Consider the following 21,122-nt stretch of genomic DNA (forward strand, 5'->3'; position numbering starts at 1 on the left):
GTGACAGATGCTAATTTCCAAGGTCAGGCAAAGCACTTTGCATTATCCTATTTTGAAGACAAGATCCACATACAGGGCAGTATAGGAGGCTGTGAACATCGTGCATATTTACAAATGCTTGGCTACATTTAACAAGAACTGATTGGCGGCCATATCCATGGAACTCAAAGGGACATCAATTACCCTTTTGGCAGATTAAGTACATGCCTAAGACATGGGCAAAACAAGGCACTGAAAACCAATTTTTTTAAATAATTGAGATTAAAATTTTGAAGCTGAGCCGTCCAATATGATAATTACTTGTCAAACGCGACTATTTCATTTTAAATTAAAATTAATTAAAATTCAGTCCCTCAGAGACACCAGCACATTTATAGTCCACATGTGGTGGGCACAGATATAGAACATATTCATCATCGCAGAAAGTTCTATTGTCCAGTACTGTTGTAAAGTGTTTGTCATTATGAAAAAGAAATGTTAAAAACTCATTAAGTTTCCTTACATCTGTTTTATGATCTAGCATCGTGTTTAAGTTTGAATTGCTCATTTAGGGTACTATTTTCAGTGTCTGGAGACCTCTAAAGAATTTAATCTGACCTTGGCCCAAAGGGTCCTTAGCAGCATTGATAATATAGGCTTGCTCTCCACCCGACGCACCCCATCAAGAAACCATCACTCTGGACAGTCACCCTTGAGCACTTTCAAGCCACAAAACCAGACACTAAGCAGGCGCCTCAGCTGGTTTCCTAGCAACGAAGACGCGACCCCGCCCCTTCCCGCTTCCCCCTCCTACCTTATTAGCCTGGAAGGGGCGGGCCCAGGAGCCCTGCGCCCAATCGGAGGGGAGCGGAGGAGGGAGCCCGTGCCGCGTCCCCGTCGCTAGGGAAACCGATGCAGCCTGAGGCAGCTCGCGATGCCGAGCGCGGAGGAGCCGGCCGCGCTCGCCGCGGAGAACGCGGACGAGGAACCCGGCGCCGACCCGCGACTGCGACTCCTGGGGGCCTGCGTGGCCCAGAGCCTGCGGCCGGCTGCGGGCGCCTGGGCGCGCTGCGCGGGGACGGCCGAGGGGGAGCAGCTGCTCCAGGCCTTCCTGGGCCGCGACGCCGCGGAGGGGCCGCGGCCGCTGCTGGTGGTGCGGCCGGGGCCTGGGGGCCTGACGTTGCGTCCCGGCCTGGACGCGGGCCCCGGGGCGGGCTCACCTCGCGCTAAAGGGCTGTTCTTCCTGCGCGCTAGGCCCGAGCCTCCGGGGCCCGACGGCCCTCGCGGCGCCGTGCTCTGCGGGGACCTGCCCGCGGCGCCTCTGGAGCACCTGGCAGCGCTGTTCTCCGAGGTGAGGGTGGGCTGGTGGGCCCCGCGCAGGCCGGAACTGGGGTGGGGGAGGGGACGGAGAGCGGCGGGGGCGGAGCTGCTGCCGGAGGGGGCGTGGCGAGGCCGCAGGGGCGGTCCAGGGGCGGGGTCACGGGCAGAGGGGCGGGGCTGTGGCGGGAGCGCTGACCAGGAGCCAGGAAGAATATGGGATGGGGTGGGGGCGGCGCTGGAAACTCAAACTAGGAGAAGACAATGAGGGGAGAGTGAGTTGAGTGAGCTGGAAGACGGGAGCTGGGTGAACTCTGGGTGGAGGCCGGGCCGGAGTAAGAGTGGGAAGGGGCCAAGACTTGGGTCAGTACAGGTCTGGGTTCAAGGCAGAGTCAAGTGGAGGCTGCAGTCTGAAGAATGCCTGGGTCCTGACTACTCCACTTATTAAGTCAGTATCTTGTAATCCCTCCTGTAAATTGGGGAGGACTGAGGAAGACAGGAAGTGAACAAGGGGGCAAGAAATGGATCAGGGGGGTGGAAGGAAGTGAATGGCTACAAACGGTGTTTACTTCTGGAGAAAAGTTAAAGAGGGGAGGTTGTTTGGTTTGGATTTTCATCTCATCCATTCATCACACAGCCATTTACCAAAGGTCAGCCCTGTGCCAACATAAAAAGTTGGGCATCCATTTGGAAATGCCCAACAGGCATTTGGAGGAGTCTGCCTGGAGCTCAGGAAGGAAGGTGGAGATGTGGATTATGGACTGCTTTGGTGGCACTCTAGAGTGCAGGAGTTTTCAGAGGGTTGCTCAGGAAAGATTCTTGGGCAACTTAGACCTTTCTGGAATAAGAGTAAACTTCCCTGCAACTTAGGCTTGTGTGCTACTGAAGGCTTGACGTCCTGGATCCTGAAGGTTGTGAAATAAATATGTACAGAGTACCCGCTATATGGCATTTCATGTGATAGGTGCTATGAGGACTGCCAAAGAAATAGAAGACAAGTTCCCATCCATGTAAAGCTTACTTCAAGAAGCCAAAGCATATGCAATAAATCATATATTCAAAATATGCAAAGCTATTATGACTGGGGTGGGGGTAGCACTTACGTAAAAGCTGGCCCCAATGCTGGAGCCAGGTCCTGGAGGCTCCCTGCTGTGTCAGGTATTAGCCCTTAGGTGCTTTATGAGGAGACTGTGGGGAGGGAGAATTCTAGGAAAGGGATTGGATGGATAGAGGAATTCACCAAAAGCCCAGGAAGCTGGGTCTTTCAGTAGATGTGGAAGTATTTCAATATTTTAACAACCGGGATGGCCTTGCATTCCAGTGCATCATCTGAACACCATCCCAGCAGAAGCCTGGATCAAATTCTGTAATGAATGATGATGATGGAAAGTACCTTTGAGTTCAGAGGAGAGAGATATGCCTCTGGGCTGAGAGGCATGCTTAGACTTAAGTATCCAACTGGCTCCCGAACAATGAGAAGGATTAGGATAAGTAGACAGCAAGGTAACTTTCAAGGTATGGGGAGCAGATTGAACAAAGGTTCAGAGATAGTACTCAACCTAGTGTAAGTGAGGACAGTGGCCCATCTCAGAATTGTGTCATGGTTAAGGAAATGCAGTCTAGTAATTTTAAAATAGTTCAAATTCTCAAATTTTCAAGCATTTTCATTGATGCATTGAAAGAGATTAGAGTGTTGGGCCGTAGAAATGTACAGCCCGTTTGGGAGAGAGACAACCGCCCACAAAGACTCAGAGTCCAGAGGCTTGATGCAAGAGAGCAAGAGAATTTATTTCCAGCGCAGCGCAGGGGCTAGCAGCATCACCGAGCTAGGGGAGCTGCCGCCCCGACTCTCAAGCTTAGGGGTTTTTTATAGGCTAAAACCGCACACCGGTGGTTAGGGAGTTTAGGGTGGGGAAATTCCACTGGTCTTGTCTTGCACAACTGGTTGCACTCAGTTCCGGGAACTTGCAACAGCTACTTACTGGAAGGGCGGAAGGGGTGTGGGGTCTTGGTTTTCTAAAAGCAAGCGTGGTTACAGAAGCGGAGAGCTGGTTAGGCTAGTTTGGGGTCTTACAAGAGACAATGTTCATCGATAGAGGACACAGTGAATGAACTATGGTTCATCTATACAGTGAAATACTATGCAGCCATTTAAAAGAGTGATTGATAGGGAGTACTCCTTAGGGTAATTTTTTATCACAGCAAAATTAAAGCTCCACATAACATAAAATTCACCCACCCAACAGCTTCCTAATGTACAGTAAAATATTGTCAGCAAAATACACTTGTTGTGCAACTTGTTCTCAGAACTTCCCTATCCAGTATAGCTGAAACTCTACACTCACCCAACAACTCCACATGCCCCCACCCCAGCCCCTGGAAAACACCATTCTACTTTCTGTTCCTGTGAATATAAGTGGAATCATGCAGTATTTGTGCCTTTGTGACTGGCTTTTGTCACTTAGCATAATGTCCTCAAGGTTCATCCATATTGTTGCACATGACAGGATTCCCTTCTTTATTTAAGGCTGAACAATTTTCTATTGTGTGTATACACCACATTTTAAAATCTATTCATCAATCATGGACATTTAGGTTGTTTCCATCTCTTGGCTATGGAAGTAATGCTGCAATTTAAGATAATTTTTTAAAGAGGTACAGAATTGTATGAATAGCATGCAACTATTTCTGTTAGAAAGAGAGAGGAAGGAAGAAGGGAGGAAGGATGGAGAAAAAAGAGGGCAGGAAGGAGAACATTCTTTAACAGAGGAATTAATCCACAAGCAGGGGAAACTGAGTGGTGGCTGAGTTCCAGAGCTAGGTAGAAGACTTACTTTCCACTGGAAAAGCCCTTGTACTTTTTAAATTTCGTACCATGTAAATGTTAATGTATTACCTTTTTCAAAATCTAAATAAAATAATTTATTTTAAAAATACCTCAAGTCCTTTACTTGCATTTCTCAAAACCTGTAACAGTAACCTAGTCTAGTCAAACCTGTTCTCCCATCTACTTGTGTTACATACCCTGAAGCTGACGTAGTGTCACTTCCGAACCTTGCTCACCTCCCACCTGCGAAGCCCTGTCCTTGCCTCCCAGCCCTCCCGTCCTCCCCTCTCACCTCTCTGTCAGTACCTGGTAGATCAGCTTGGCCTTTGACTACCTGTGCCCCTTTTCCTGCCGCCTCACTAAAGCCTAGAGAATCCTCCTCCCCACCCGCTGGCTGAGCAGTGTCTTCCTGCCTTGTGTGTGTCTGGCAGGGGGAGGTGTTGACAAGGAGAGAATGCTGTAATTTGGACATTATTTTTGTCCCATTACACTAGTATAAGGTAAAAAAAAAAAAGATGCAACTAAGAAGCATTTCAAAGGAAGAATTAACAGAATTTAGTAACATATTCCCCTACTTCCTGTCTTCCTTCTCCAACCACTTCATTCACTGCTACCGGACTATTTTTCCTAGTTTTTTTTTTTTTTTTTTTAAGTTTTGTTTTGTTTTGGAGAGTGAGTACAGGATCTGGAGTCTGACAGACCTAGATTCCAATCCTGTTTCTGTCAATTTTAGCAGTGTGATATGAGCAGGTGAGCTCACTGGGTCATGTCCAAATTGTCTTGCAGAGTTGTCATGAAATTTAGACCTAATACGTTAGAATACCTGGAACAGAGTGTCACATTTTAGGTGCTACACAGAGGAGGAGAATTATAGTCACACAACATCCCATTTAAAATCTTCCTCACTTCTCTGAGCAATTCTTTGTCACCTTGCTCCAACTCAGCCCTGGCCCTTTCTGGAGGACTCAGCTGCATTTCCCCCACAGCCCTTCTTCTTGTAAGCCCGGAAGTGGAACAGGTATCCTCCTTGCTTCTCCTTGCTCCTCTTAGATGCATGCTGAAAACCTTCCAGTTTGAATCTCCTGTCATCAGACAACATCATCCTCTCTTCTGCATCCCATGCTGGTGGCACTGCTCTCATTTCTGCATGACTTTGTCTCCCAGCTCACTGTGACTTCCCCCAACATTACTCTTGTCTTAATATGTGGTTATTTCCATAGACACATGAATGATATTTCCAAAAGCTTAGCCTCTGGCTTCCCTCCTCCTTTGTCTTCCAGTGACCTTGTTCTCCTCCCTGTAGTAAACACCCCGTCCCGTGGTCACTTCCAGACCATGCATTCCCGGTAACCACCACCTTCGTGATCCATTTTCATGTACCTCCTTCTCAGACCACTGCTCCCATCTCTCCAGCTCATTCCCTCTCAGACCCTGACCACAACAGTCCCTTGATCCTGCTGGGAACCACCAATCCCTTGACCCTACCACTTTCCTCTGTCCTGGCCCGCGCCCATAGTCTCTTCCTCTCACTCAGCTTGAGGGCCATAATCCATCGTTACTATCATTCCTCACTGTGTGTCATGCTTGTGTGGCAAAACCACAATCCTGGTGAAACCCAGCACTCTGCATACTTCATACCCGAACCCATGGAGCTGAGTGGGGCTAGGGAACAACCAACTGACTCCACTCTAAACTCATGACCTTGAACCTCTAGTAGGCTTTTTATGTTTCCCAATAGATATCCTGTTTTTTTTTTTTCTATTCCAACTATTTTCTTACGCTTTTAGATGATTTTCATAGCTTTTTTCTTCCTTCAAATGTCCAAAACCTCCCTCAACCTCACTCCGAGATGCTCTTGCTTTTTTCCGACCTGGGCCAGTTCACCCCTCCTAGCAAAATTCCAGTTTATCCTCTTTCCCTGTTAGTCCTTCTGCCCTGGGCCCAAAGAGTCCTTTCTTAACATGAATGTGTCAGAACCTAATTTGTGACATTTTCTTCCTTTTGAGCTGTTTGTTGACTATTTGTTGTAAGTTCTCAGCTCAGTTACTGTCTCCAGAGAAACCAGGCGAGGACCTAGAATTCCTCTAGAATTTAATATGCTGGGCCCAGGCATTCTGTGTCACAACCACCAGGACTTCTTGGTCGTATACAGAAGCACTCACAGGAGTCCATATTTCCTTTTCCTTATTTACTTGGTAGCTTCCTTATCAAATCGCTTAATCATCTGTCTTTCTGGCATTACTTTCCCATGAGTTGTGAAATGTTGACGGGCAAAGGTTCCTAGTGAGTTGTATTGATAACTTCCTATGTTGCTAGTAATAGCAACTCAATTTAAACCAGCTCAGGAAGTTCAAGAGCAGCTTCACTTAGGAACTCAGACAAAGTCACCAAGATTTGGCCTTTATCTATCTATGAACACTGCCTTCACCGTATTTACTTTATTCTAAGCTTCCATATGGTCACAAGATGACCACGAAAAGCTCCAGACTAGTAGAAAAGAGGCATCTTTTCCTCTAAAATTCAGATAAGAAACTTCAGTCTGACTCTCATTGGCTCAGGTGTGGTTACATGTCCATCTCCGGATTTGGGGAAGGACACCAAAAGAAGAGGAACTACGCTGGGTGGCCAAAGTCAGCTAATGTTCACCCTGAAGGTGGATTTGAGATCCTCAACTTTGCTTGCTTGTTTACGGTGCCCCCTCACACCGCCTGTAGACAGACGGTCACCCCTACTGCATTTGTCCTTCAGGAGGGAGGGATTCTTGCCCTAAGGTAATGGGGTAGCTGAACACTGAACACCCAACACAGGATAGATAACGCTGATAGAAGTTTATTAGTCACATATCCTCACAGCCCGGAGGAGGAGGACACGGTGCCATGCAGGGCCAGACGGGGGGTGCGGTGGGGAATAGAGTGAACAGCCAGGGGCCGTGGGAGGCACACTTGGTGGTATCAAGAGGGTGTGGTGGTCCTGGTTCCCATGGAGGACGTGGCTGTCTTGTTTGAATGATTCCACGAGCTAGCGGGAAACTGACGCCCGCTGCTCAGGGATAAGCAGGAACTGTATCTGGTCCTCTAGATAAAGCAAGTTGTTTGGCCAGGGGACCTTATCCACAGGAGCAGAGTGGGGAGGAAAATTTGTGGGTAGGCTACTTGAGGGCCTCCCGGTTTTGCTACAAGGCCTTACAGTGCTATGACCTGTGTATAGCTTTCTGGACGTTTTCCAGAAACATCTTTCTTTAAAGGTTGCAGGAGAGGAATGCCTGTGTTTCTTCCCTGTGCACCTCTGTTACAGGTTGTTATACCCGTGCTGGCCAATGAGAAGAATCGCCTAGACTGGCCCCACACGCTGTGTCAGGATGTCAGGCGGCAGGCCCACAGCCTGCAGTGCGACCTCCTGGTTATGCTGGAGCAAGCGAAGGGGAAAACTTTGCTGCCTCTCCCAGTAGGCTTGGAAAAAATGGTGTTTGTGGATTCCAAAACTGAGACAGCGTGAGTACGGCCACAGCCCAGCCACATGGGCCTCGAGATAGGAGATGCTGGTTTGTCGGAACGTTCTCCTCATGCCGTTTTCTGTTGCTGACTCTGTACCCCTCCTCGTCCCCGCACACAAGCCTGCTGTCTGGCCAGTTGGCCAACATCCTAGGACTGTATTTTTGCGGTGATTTCTTCCCACCCCTCGATTCCTCTGCCTTTCAAGGCTGCTACAGCAACATGGCCTTTTTTTCCCATCCCGCGTCATCCCAGGGCTGAGGGCAGCCACACTGGATCTCAGTGTTTTGCTGATCAGAGCTGTGTCTCAGCGTCGGCAAAGCCCCAGGTCCGGTCTGGGAGGCGACCTCTTCCCAGCGTCTACCCAGCACAAAATGTCACAGGACTCACTCCGGCGGCTCTCGTTAGAGTTCTAGGCTCTCCTCCCCAGGCAGCTGAAGACTTTTTCCATGTCCTGGGTTTTTCTTTCTTTTTTTTTTTTTTTTTTTCCCTTTTTCAAATAGAAACAAATCTGGCTTTGTTGAAGTGGGCATGACAACTGCAGCCTTTTCTTCTTTTAGAAATTACATTCACCATCAGCTTCCACTCACCATTCTGGCTTGGCACAGTCTTTGTTTCTATCCCTTGGGGATTTGTTTTTCTTTCAAGCCAGGCTACATATAGAAAGACTACATTTTGTTATATTTTATGCAGCAACGGGTGGCCTTCCCGTATGAGCTCGGTCTGCCACGGTTTCAGGAGTTCCCCAAAGTGTGACTGCCATCGCTGTATGTTCAGGATCTGTGATTTGATGTGAAGGATCAGTAATGCATGCCATGGCAATGTGCTATGTAACGGGTTTTTTTTTCTATTGGAAGTAATTTGCTACATATATAATTTGAAGTAATTTTCCCAGTTAACTGGAAAACTTATTGTGGTTTAACAAAAATATTCAACTTTCAAAATAAATAAACTCAAACTACCCTTTTTCTAGTCCCTTTATATTTCAACTTAATAATATTCAGTGAGTGTATATAGTCACTGCTGAGTTTGTTTCCCTTTGTTCAAATTTGATAATTTCCCAAAAGGCTGCATCATTTTAGGGGAGGTAGCTTCCCCCTTTAATGTCTTCCACAATCACTTGTGTGATCATTTCTCAGCAAAAGTGAATTTAATTAGATTCAATAAAGGTGGGTTTCCAACGTGAAAATGTGAACGATAGGACATCTTTTCCGGGCCCTTGGTTCTTGGCATGTACAATTTTCAGTTAAGACTTTGTGAAAAAACAGCCAAAATGCATTTTTGAAAAATCCGTAACCCCTTCCAAACAAAGCTATTGTTTGTTAAAAGGTGTATGGGTGGGGAGAAGTGTGGGAATTCCATTACTCTTCCCTGGAAAAGTGAGGACAAAGTGAGACCGTGATGGTGATATTCACGTGGTTGATTGGCTTGTGGAGGAAGAAATAACTTATTTCCTCTTGCTGCAGCGGCCATAGCTAAGACCAAAATGAGGAAATTGTGGGGAGACAGATGTGGTTCGGTGCACAAACTTTCTTCTTGGGAGAGCCAACTCACTGAGGAGAGCAATGCGCTGCATTGCTGAGTAGGGAGCTTGCTGTCACTCAAGCGAGAGCTGAGCAGTCACCGGAATGTTTTTCTGCCCAGGGTATTCCCGTGTTGACAGGACAACTTACTGGCCTTCAGAGTTCTTAAGCTAGTCTTCAGAGTACTGGTGAACCCCTCAGTCTGTATCAATGATATTGTACATACACACACATAAGCATGTTTTTCTGGAGAGAGGATCGTACATTTCATTGACTATTCAACAAAGTTTATTATCCCCCCCCCAAAAAAAAAATGTTAGATGAGCCAGATGGAATTTCCCACCTATTTTTAAAAGATTTGGAATCTGCTTTGTGGGGTACCCAGGGTGGAATTATTTCCACATTCCAGGAGATTTCTCTTGTCCTTCACAGCTCAGATGCCATCGATAAGTCAGTCATCTATGCCATTGAGTCTGCAGTGGTCAAATGGAGCCACCAAGTCCAGATGGTGCTCAAGAGAGAGTCTGCCGAACCACTCTTGCAGGGGGAGAATCCCACCCCTAAGGTGGAGCTGGATTTCTGGAAGAGCAGGTAGGCAGAAAGGCACATGCTCGGACCCTGGGGAGATGCTTTGCAGAGGATGCAGCTAGAGCTGGCCTTAGGGAACCCAACCACCGAGTCTGGTTCTTCCCTCCAGGTGTTTCTCATCATCCCAAGGGCAGTCACCTCGGTGACATTGGGTTGGTACAGCTTTTCAATGGCCTGAGAGATGCACGCTTTCCCCCAAGATTCAATAGTCGTCCATCCTTTCTTAGTCAGTATGTCTTCTGAGAGTTCTTCAAAGGCTCTTTTAACTACGTGTAAAATTAACCAACTTTAAAAACATCTATCCTCTAATTGTCTACTCCCTTCTCCTTGGAGAAGGTGCACACCATCTGAAGAGAGAGGAGTTTCTGGAAGTTGGATGCAGAACAGCCTGTCCTAGGTCCCAGCTCATCCTTAGCAGGGCTGGACGGTCCATCAGGCACTGTTTGTCCCAAAGGCCTCATTATTGCTCCTGATCCTGCTTCTTCCCAACTTCCTCCTCATTTCTTTGCTCCTATTTATCACTGGGCTGATAAATCCTTTATTCAGAAGGAGACGGACAGATGTTGGAGGCAGATGTCCCTGTCCTGGCTTTAGGTGGCGAGCATCATCGTCACAGGACCAGGCGTGCCTGCAGGGCTCCAGCCACGCTGAGATGCCCTGTCCTCCTGCCTGGTTTCTGACCATTCGCTGACCTCCTGCAAGGCCTTTCTCTTAGCACCCTTACTCCGACAGCGCCTCCCTCACCCTGCCCCAACCTTACTGCAAGAGCTAATGACCTCCAGCTGCCAAGCTTTCGAGCCACCAGATGGACACAGCAGTGTTTCCTGGAGCTTCCCCTTTGAACCTGTGTTCCAGACTCAGGCTCATGCCCTCGCTGTTCTGGGAACAGATGTCTCGGCTCTCTGGGCAGGAGCACAGCCTCTGTGGAACACCCCGAGGCAGGGCTCCTCTCTTTCTCTCTGCGAGGATGGGTCATCACAGCGTGACTTGCATTTCCTCGTGCTCACCTGGATTCGCCCTTCTCTGTGGCACTGCAGGTCTGAGGATCTGGAATACATTTATAATCAACTGAGGATGATAAAAGCGAGGGGCATGGCTGGGCTCCTGGACAAGCTTCAGAGCAGCTACTTCCCAGCTTTCAAAGCCATGTTCCGAAATGTCGTAGCAGGTGAGGACCAGCAAGTATTTTTACAAATACATTTGACTCAAATTTCTTATGGAGTGATGCATTCACTTCTCTCTGTCTGATTTCTGCAGCTTCAAGTCCTTCTAACCTTCCAGCCTGACACAATGTAGTACGGTGGCAAGAATACCAAGTCTAGAAGCAGGAGAACAGCTAAAGAGAACTGCACTCTATTTGCAGTTCCACTGCTGTGCGACCTTGGGCAAATTCACTTAACCTTTCTGAGATTCAGTGTATACCATAGTTAGGGTGCCCACACTTCCACCTATATTTCTGGGTCCTTGTGAGATAATACAGGTGGAAGACTTTTACTGACGGAAGTGCACTGCACAAATGCATGTTGTTATCTCTCACCTCTGGAATTTAGGTCCCTGTACCCTTGGCTTCTTGAGAAATCTCTATTCCATTTCGAGCTCCATTCTGTTTTTTCTCTTCCTACTGTCAGATGGGACTGCAATTTCCTGGCCATCTGAGCACCAGACAAGATCAGCTCTTATCAAAATTGCAAAGCCAGCAAAGCCTATGATTAGAAGTAGGTAAATTTTGTCAGAGCTCCCTCTCCCATCATTGGTGCACTTTGTTTCTTCCTCTTTCTCCTATCAAACCTCCTCCTTGCCCTTCAGTGCTGTAGGTCAAAACGTGCTTTTAAAAGTACTTACAATTCCATATGGTTGAAGCTTGATCTTAAGCAGTGATTTTTCAAACATTTCTCCTGTCCCGGAACTCTTTCTTTAAATGCAGTCTCCCATATAAGTCCACTAGATGAAACCAGCTCAGGTGTATTTGCTCGTTAGAGAGGGCGGCACCCTGTGTCACACCCACTGCCTGATTCCTCGTCCCACCTTCCCCGCCCCATGGCTTGGAGTTTGCAAACCACTTAGCTAAGGGAATAAAAGCTCCGGTATGGGCGTCTCTGCCAAGAGCTGTGTATCAGGAAAGAACCGACATAAGTTGTTAGTCTTTGGGCTCCTTCTGGGCCCCAACACCTCTCCGCAGAGGCTGCTCTGCCAGCACAAAAGCTGGTTTGGAACAAGATTTCTCTTGGGGCCTGAGTTTACTGCTTCACTGAGAGACTCCGTGTCCCAGAGGAAAGGACTGTTGTTCCCAATTTACATTTCAATTCACATGGACAGGTGTCCCCAAAAAGTGGTGCGTGTACCCCTGCGGGTGTGACAAAACAACTATGGGAAATATATGGACAAGTATTTTTTAAAATGTGTTAAAGGGTGAAAACCCTGTTTTGAGCAAATCGTAGTAGTTTTCCATTTATGGTAGTGATTTAAAGTTTTCATTTTATATAATTTTCATTAGGGTAAAGTGAGTGTCAATTGAGAGGAACATATTAAGTAAGCCATACGGCACTGCAAGATTGTACATATATCTGACATGTAAAGGAGGCATGAAAATGCCTGAAATTTGGGGCTCTGAGATAAAACATGTAGTAAGAGTTAGTTATTTAGTGCCCCAAATATATTTTTCACATTAACAGATTAATAGACTAAAATTATTCACATGGATTAATCGGTATAAAAGATTCATTTCTCCAGGCCAGCATCAAAAATTCTTTGCAGTAGACTATATGCTGGCAATGAAATAAGAAAAAAACAACACCATTATAATAGTAGCAGATAAACACTACTCTGAAAGTAGAAATCCTTTGAATATGAAACTCAATTCCAATGATAGAAGAAAAGAAAATTTGATTAGAGGTGTTAGGTAAAGACTTGGTCAGAAAATTTGGCAGGATCTTCTAAGCCAGGGGCTGATTTTCTCATTCTAATTTAATTTCAGAGCATGTGGCTTCCTTACCCTAAATAGACACACTCTGTGCATTAGTCTTATTAGTCATGATCAGGGCAGTTCACTGGTTCACTGATGGACTGAAGAGAAGGAAAGGAAAAGAAATGTATCTGGATCAGTGGGCGAGGAGGTTAAAAGGGTGGAGGAAAACATGTGGGAACAGGATTGTACGAAGTGGAATTAATGGGACAATAAAACAGCCTTGGAAAACTGGAAGCAACATCCCTTTGAGGAGAAAGAACAAGGGGAATAAAAACTAATTAGAGAGTTCTCTTCTCTCGGAAAAGATTGCTGTAGTACAACCTGGTTGCCCCAAACAGGATAATTTACAAAGAACAGAAATTTATTTCTGACTGTTCTGGAGGCTGAGAATCCAAGATCAAAGCGCTGGAAGGTTTGATTATCTGGCGAGAGCTGCTCTCTGCCTCTAAGATGCGCATCCTCCAATGTTAGCCTGGTCACCTAGTCAATTTCCTCTTAAAGGCCCCACCTCCTAATACCATTGCATTGCATTAAGTTTCAACACCTGAGCTTTGGAGGGGACACATTCAAACCATAGCCTGACCAAGGGTGTGCGTGGGTGGCTCTGTGTGGGCAAGAGGTGAAAGTCCAATGGTGTGGTGAGGCCAACTTGTGCTCGTTTCCAGTGGCTCCTAAGAGGACACCGTATGCATTTCTTTTTAACCCTCTCATCTCCAACTTCCCAGGCAACTCTCAATGAAGTCACACTGGTAGCTTAAAATGGAACATGGTACGAAAATTGGGAATGTTTATACAACAGAAATTGGCAAATGCTACAAAATAAAGGCATTTGTCCCCAAAGAGTCTGTTGTTAAAGATTTTCCAGCAAACCACTGGACATCACAGTGCAAACTGGCTGTTGACATTTACATGTTTTAAAAAGGTGCGTCCATCGCTTTTTCTTCATTTGCTTTGTCAGACAAGACGACTGCACCCTAGACCAGATGGCAAACCCTGTCTTCTCAAATATTAGGCTCTTAACAATCAAGGCAGTGCCTATTTCTATGATTAAAGATTTCACTTTTTTAAAAAGGCTTCATGAAACAGAGCTTCTTAAATAGAAAGTTCCCTCACGTGATGCTCTCAGCATGCTTTCCATCACAGCATATATGAAGGCTAGAGCGTATGCCTGGGAGAGGGTCTGTTGGATTCTGGAATCCCTCACCCCAACGCAGTGGTTCCAATACTCACCACACCATCAGCTCCTCCACCTAAGAACCACTACTGCAATCAATTTACTGTGGCATTTGAGTTTCAAAAATTCGATTTACATCCTGCTTCCCACAACCTCATTTGGGATCTAAAGTACAAACATACATATCAGCATCCTCTTTTGTAGGATGAGCCTCACAACCATCCAGCCAGCCGTTCAATGGGATAAGCTTGGGGCATCTTCCTTTTGCTCCTCTGGGTAGGACTAGTCAATTCATGGAATGGCCCTAGGCAAGTTATTTGAGTTTTAATTTCTTCATTTGGAAAGTGGGAGTTCTGAAGCTACCTTGCACGGCTTTCTGTGAGATGGTATATATCTAGTAAGCAGAACGATTCCTGGCATATTGAAACTGTTTGCTACATAGTATAGATTTTGAGTTTTCTTTAGGACAAAAGCAGAGCCTCATCCACATACTATATAACCTAAGACTAGCTGCTTTCATATGACCACCTGACTGTCTGCCCAGGAAAGAACCAGACTTCATAAGCACGACCATCCAGTTCAGTCTGTCCGGTGGGTGTTTGCATTTCCCTCAAAGCTGCTATGCGGATATTAGTGTCCAGTGCTGCTAGGTTTTCTATTTTCCCCTCCAAGTTACCACAAGACAACTGGTTAAAGGCCCCTTTTTCCTTGGCTGTATTCAAAAGAGATGGTAGGAGATTCCCCTGGCCTTGAAAACCAGAAGAACCTCGTCGCAATCAGCCTGTACTATTTCTCTGTGACCTGCCACTTCTTCCATACGAGACCTCAGTGAGGACTCTGCATCAGTGAATACTTCTCAGAGACACCATCATTTACCAGACACCGTCTCTGGTCCAGGCATTGTGCCGGTTGTTTATGAGGATCTCGTCTGTGCTCCCTTCAGCCTTCACGAGGACTCTTTAAATGACTTCCACCTGTTTTTGAGGCTCAGAGAGGTTAAACATGCCCAAGGTCATACAATTGCTAAATGTCTAGGCCAGGATTTCAAGGAAGGTCTTTCTGATTTTAAAACTTTTCCTCTATTTTGTATTATCTATTTGTATTTTGTATCTATTTTGTATTTCCTCTATTTTCCTTCTATTTTGTATTATCTTGGAAATATCAGCAGCAAAGTAATTAGCAAATATTTGCTGAGTGTTGTTTCTACTACACACTGAGCACCAGACGGGGCCTGGGAGGGCCAGGGAGAAATCCCGATAGAGGAACATTGTGAGAAAGAACCCCTCAGACCATTACTCTAGCTGTTCAGGGCTCTCCAGATTTCCAGATGTTTGGCTAAGAGCTAAAAAGTTTCTGGAACCAGCCTTCTTCCTGCTTTCTCAGTCTGGGAAGAAATTGCAGTCATTGCCTTGCAGATCTTTCACTTCCCAGGGACTAGGGCTCCACCAGGTGGGTATGAGCCTCAAGCAGGGAAGGGTGACCATCTCCAGTTCCCTCCAGCCCTGGCAGAGGCGCAGGATATCCATGTGCACCTGGTACCACTCCACCGCCACCTGGAAACCCTCGAGAATACAGAGTTTCCGGAGGTGAAGCCCCGGCTGCAGCCTCTGCTCCACGTGATCTGTCTCATCTGGGCCACGTGCAAGTTCTACCGCTCCCCAGGGAGGCTTACCGTGCTGCTCCAGGAGATTTGCAACCTGCTCATCCAGCAGGTGAGCCGCCCCGGGATTCCCAGCAACCTCGGGGCTGGTTGGCACCATGTCATGGGGAACAGTCAAGTGTGCATTTTTCCCAGGCAGGGAAATAATTATGGTCCAAAGAGCGCTCACACTTGAATTACAGTATTTTACTCTCACAAGCCAATAATTCACAAAGACATTAGCAGTAACCCTAGAACGCCTGGGAGACCCAGTCTTCTTTTCCCCTCTGCCTAAGACTGAGGAAAGGGCAAATTGTAGGGTGGTGAATTTCAACCTGCACGGAGGAATTGGTAATAAATTGGCAGCAAAGCCTAGCAATCAAGAATGCAGCCTCTGAAGCCAGGTGATCCTGTACGCAACCCTGGCTCCCCTGCTTGTCAGCTGTGTGAGCCAGGACAAGTCACCTACCCGCTCTGCGCCTCACTCTCCCCTGTGCAATGGTGAAAAGAAGAGGACCTGTCTCTTTTGGGGTTGCTCTTGTGGGGTGATTGTGAGGCTTCACTGTGATGATGCATGTGCCCTATAAAGTTTAAGGAGGTTTGGGTTCCCCCCAAATTGGCTTCTTTTGCCTCTAAGGAACTATGAGCCTGAGGAAACAATGGCCAAGCTTAAACAGTCACTAATAATATCTAACATCTATGGAGCGCACTATAGTGCCATTATATTCATGACCTCAGTCAATCATCAGATAAACCCTGAGAGATGGGCAGGAGAGGTCTTATTATTTGTGGGTATTATTTAAATATGTGGGCTAAGTTTCAGGGAGGTTAGCTGACTCACCCAAAGACACGCAAACCAGGACTCAAATCCAGGTTGTTTGACTCCTAGGCCAGTTCTTTCCCATCACTCCATGTTTATCAGCCAAAACTCTTTTGGTTGAAAGTGTAAGAAAACCCAACCAAAAGTATCATGAACAACATAAAACATATTGGCTTGTGTACCTTGAAAGTCCAAGGTAAAACTGGTTTTAGCCCTGATTTGCAATATGGCCTTGGGTGATGTCACCATGGCCCAGGACCCAGTTATCTCTGTCCCTCTCTGTGGCGGTGAAGGTGGCTGTCCTACAGCTCCAACTTCCCAGCTTTCCAAGTTCAAGTCTCTTGGAGACAGGAAAACAATTAATGGTCCAAAGAATTCTTGCACTGGAATTACTTTACTATAGAAAGCTAATAAGTCACAAAAGAACACCTGGGAAAGAATACCTACCTGCTCCAGCCTCAAGCCCAACAAAAGTCTCATTGTGTTTCTTTGTCTCTGACTGGTCACTTGTGCATTCCTGAGCCAATCACTGTGGTTTCTGTCCCAAAGACTATTTGGCTTAAATCCAGGTCCCAGTCTACCTGTGGAACTGAGTGTTGGGTCAGATGTTTCCTATATTACACTTATGAGAAATATTACCTGGGCGACCGACGATTTAGTTCAGAGTTGGTGTTGGCAAGTTTGGGATATCCTGCACCTGCAGCCAGGTTGAGTGATACTAATCTGTTTGCGTACCAGGCCACTAATTATCTCAGCCCAGAAGACCTCCTGAGAAGTGAGGTGGAAGAAAGTCAGAACAAACTGCAAGTGGTCTTGGACACCTTGAGCTTCTTCAAGCAGACGTTTCAGGACAGAAGGGAGAACCTCCACACTTACTTCAAAGAGAACCAGGAGGTCAAGGAGTGGGATTTCCAGTCTTCTCTGGTCTTTGTGCGACTGGACAGCTTCCTGGGACGACTGCACGTGGTGGGGGTGAGTGTGCTCATTACATCAGCCCCACATAGGAGTAAGCAGTCCTGGTATTCAAAGGTGGAATAGGAAAATGAACAACAAAACCTGACCACCAACCCTCCGTCGGTTGGAAGAATCCATAGTAAGGGCTCAATGATTAGTTGTCGTTTGGGTTGATCATCACATAATGGGGGTTATGGTGAAGTTTAGGAAATTCTTATCATAGATCCATTTAGGAAGAAGACCCAGGTGATCAGTCAACTGAATTCAATTGGTTTGCAAATTGCCCGTAGACTTTGAACTTTGTTTCAAATAAACCCTGACTGGAAAATCCAGTGTGCAAAATGAAAGTGAGCAAATCTGGGTGCGGCTGGCCGTCCCTCCAAAGCTGGCTGCTTTGAATGTCTCCTCCATTCCCCAACCCAGACTCCAAAACTAATAGTCCCCGTGCATAAGAAACATGACTTTTGCTCAGCGGTATGTCTTTCCCTTAACTATTTAAAAATTAATGTGGATTTTGGTTTAAGTACTAGAGTGAGAAGACAGGAGGCTTTTTCTTTTGATCGTTTCAATCCTCAGAATTTAACATGGATGACAAGTCTTTTAACATTTTACAGCTATGCATTTGCTGATTGAACTTAGAAGAGAGGGTAATGGGCATAATAAAATGAAATGCATACTTTTCAAACTGCTTTGAGAAATTCAGAGTCAAGTTCAAGTTAGGACAAGAACCAAAGGGTCAGAGAAGGAATGAGAATCATGTTCCCAGCTGTTATTAGCAGAGACTTGGAATGAAGAGAGATGTGCTGGGTAGGATCTGTGATGAACGGAGCAAACCATAGGATGACAAGGATAAGAGAATATGAATCTGTTTGTTTCCCTTCAAAAAGTATTGATCCATAACCAAGCACCACGCACTGAGCAAGATTCTGAGCTTCAAAGATGACTGAGATATGGTTTTGCCTGTAAGAAATTTACAGACCTGTAGCCGTGACATGGGGACAGGCAGACAGACTGGTGGAGGAGATGGCAGGGCAGACTCAGAATCGAGAAACTTTAGTGAGGTATATTGAATGCCGTAATAAAAGCAAAATTGATGTGCTGTTGGGAGCAAGAAAGAGGGTTCCCTAACCCAGCAGGGCTTTGACAAAAAGATGAAAGCTGTTTTGAAACTGGAATAGGAATCATCAGGGGGAAAAAGTGGGGAAGGACATAAAGACAGAGAAAATGCATGAGAGAGAAAGCCAGAAGCTAGTTCTTAAAAAGGCACAACGTAGCTCCTTCACTGGGGTCATGGAGAGTATAAATGATTGACCATCCAGCTTTAGGCTAAAGTCCTTCTTCTCCCACCACAGCTCTTGATGCGGGACTGTCCACCCTCCCCTGCACTCTTTCTTCCTCTCCTCTCTCCCAGCATCACCCCCTCCGCTGTTTTGTTTAGCAGGAAGTGAGGGGCACTCTGGCTCCAAGCTGCCCCTGGCCTGGGCTGACCAGGAGAAAGAATCGCCAACCCTGCTTTGCACCTGCCAGGTCTGCAGGCACTCAGCCCTGAGGACGGCCCTGGGAATGACAGCAGAGCAGGACTGCTTAGGCGGGGTCCTCAGTTCCTGTGCACACATGCTAATGATGGGACTTTGCATATAGACAGCTATTCTAGCATCAGGGCGCCTAATCTGCGGGTTATATTCAGTAAATATAAGCAGCGATGGCCCCCAGCTTCCCTGGAGTCATTACCTTCACAATAAGTCCTCTCAGGCCGCTGCTTCTTTCTGAATCAAGGGCACAGATGCATGAAAAGCAGTTGCCCCCGTTTAATTAGAGCCTGACTTGAACATCAACATGCTGCCTGTCTTTCTGCTGCTTCCCTTCCTGAGTGTTCTCCCCTTTGCACTGGTTTGTTTCTTTGCCCCTGTGCCCAGCTCCTTCCCTTTCCTGAATTCTTCCTTCTTTTCCTACTTTTCCACCCTTCTCTTTTTTCCTCTCTCTCTCTTTTTTTGTAGCTTCCATTGCCTCTTTATCTGCCCTGAATGTTCATGATTTTTCTTCTTCCTGCAGCTGCTCCTTGCCCCCTTTCCTTCTATTTCCTGCCCTCGTTTATTTTGCATCTCTCAAACATTTGCACAGAGCATTCCCCCCTGCCCTTGCCATCTTGCTCCTCCCCCGTCCCTCCCCCACTCAGCCCGTGCAGTGGGATGCGGGTCATAGCTTGTCCTCTGGCATATTTCATGTAGCTCTTTAGTTAACATTCTGTGTATCTCTGTGATCGATGCCTGTTTGAAATGGGATTAATCTGCTTCTCTCCAGTAAGAATTAACGTGAACTTAGCCTTATTCATCTCCTGTTCTAATGCAATCTATGGTCCCTGCAATGATGGTAGCTGCAATTAATAAATACATGAAACCAAATTAATGAAATGACACCAATTGCATTTAGTGCTCTGCATGCTCACGTCAAGGGTCATAGTGTGAAGGGCTGGTTTTTAATCTCCACGGTTCTCCCAGATTTCATTCCTCTAATGTGTGTTGCTTTTTCACTCTTTTGCTCATTTGCACAGGAGACTTTTGTGGTATAGATTCACTCTTTCCCTCTGGTTGTCGGCTACCTGGGGGTGGGAGGACAGCTGGGAAGGAGGGGTATATTGCTGAGCAATTTTCAGCAGGTCTGCAGTACGTGGAATAATTGCATTCTCAAGTTACCACCATCTTCCTCCTCATGATCACAGGAGTGACACAGCTTATCTCTTAGAGCTCTAAGCCCTGTGGAGGGAAAGGAAGAGGAATAGAAATAGAAATATAAGAACTAGCATCTTTCAAGAACCTATCTCATAGCAGAGCCCGTATCCCTGCAATTATCTTAAGAGCTATGTATCAATACCCTTAGTTAAATATATGAGCACAGTGAAATGTGGCACATAAATTAACTTGTCCATAGTCATCACACAGCTGGGAGAGGCTTACCTGGGACTCACACCCAAGGGCATATGGTTCCAAGTATTGTCATTTCAGCAAACTCCGATATCTTCCAGGGAGTTGTAAAGGTCTGTTTCCCTCCTTCCCTCTCTCCTTCCTTCCATCCTTCTTTCCCTTTCTGCCTTCCTACTCTCCTCCCTCTGTCCCATTTTGATGATCCCAAACTGGTTTTGTGGTTTATATTCCACCCTTACACACTCTAGTCTACCTCTATTTTTACCACATGATTTACAGGGCTTTTTTATCTAAATAAATCATTTGGGTAAAACTGTAATTCCTATTCCATGAAAGGGCCTTATTTAACTTTATGACTTACTAAGGAAATCCCAAAAGTATACAAAATCTTTGCAATTTGAGCAAGTAGTCAAACATCGAAGGAAAAAAGGAGTCATTTGGTCGCCCCTTGATTCTTTCTGTCATCTTGCCTTCCTGCTCGATGCTCCAGCGTGGGGACACGCACGCGCGCGCGCACACACACACACACACACACACACACACACACACACAGAGTTCATTTTTGTGTCATAATATTGTAGATGCTGCAGATCCCCTGTTTGCGTTTCTGCCTGCAGCCTCCTTCCTCCAAGCAGTGCAGTAAGCACCTTGGAGAGAGCCCTCATTTCTTTCATTATAAAATTGCCGTAAAGCTGTGATTCACTTGGAGACAAAATGATTTCCTGCTGAGGCTGTATGCAAAGTGATTAGCAGGTAGATAGGTAATAAGCTGACCTAATCCACACCGCATTTCCTTTTGCTCTTCCTACGGTCTCCAGCCACTCTCCAGCCTCCTTTCATTCCGAGCCTAATTGGGCGGCTTCCCTTTTAGCCCGGCTTGAGAATGTGGTCACGGAGGAGACCATTAGCTGCATCGGGTCGGTG

General features: G+C 46.4%; 1 protein-coding gene across 1 annotated transcript in view; it reads left to right on the forward strand.

Annotated features, from left to right (window-relative positions):
• Positions 1–835: 835 nt before the first annotated feature.
• The window catches only part of DNAH9 (dynein axonemal heavy chain 9), a 312,997-nt gene continuing 292,710 nt past the window's right edge, over positions 836–21,122 (forward strand). The window contains exons 1-6 of the mRNA XM_020280809.2: positions 836–1,330; positions 7,418–7,614; positions 9,570–9,728; positions 10,763–10,893; positions 15,365–15,576; positions 17,062–17,295. Of these exons, the coding sequence (XP_020136398.2) occupies positions 914–1,330; positions 7,418–7,614; positions 9,570–9,728; positions 10,763–10,893; positions 15,365–15,576; positions 17,062–17,295 (1,350 nt within the window). The 5' untranslated portion in view covers positions 836–913. The remainder of the gene's footprint in view (positions 1,331–7,417; positions 7,615–9,569; positions 9,729–10,762; positions 10,894–15,364; positions 15,577–17,061; positions 17,296–21,122) is intronic.

The sequence above is a fragment of the Microcebus murinus genome, chromosome 18, assembly GCF_040939455.1.
Source record: "Microcebus murinus isolate Inina chromosome 18, M.murinus_Inina_mat1.0, whole genome shotgun sequence".
Classification (NCBI taxonomy): Eukaryota; Metazoa; Chordata; class Mammalia; order Primates; family Cheirogaleidae; genus Microcebus; species Microcebus murinus.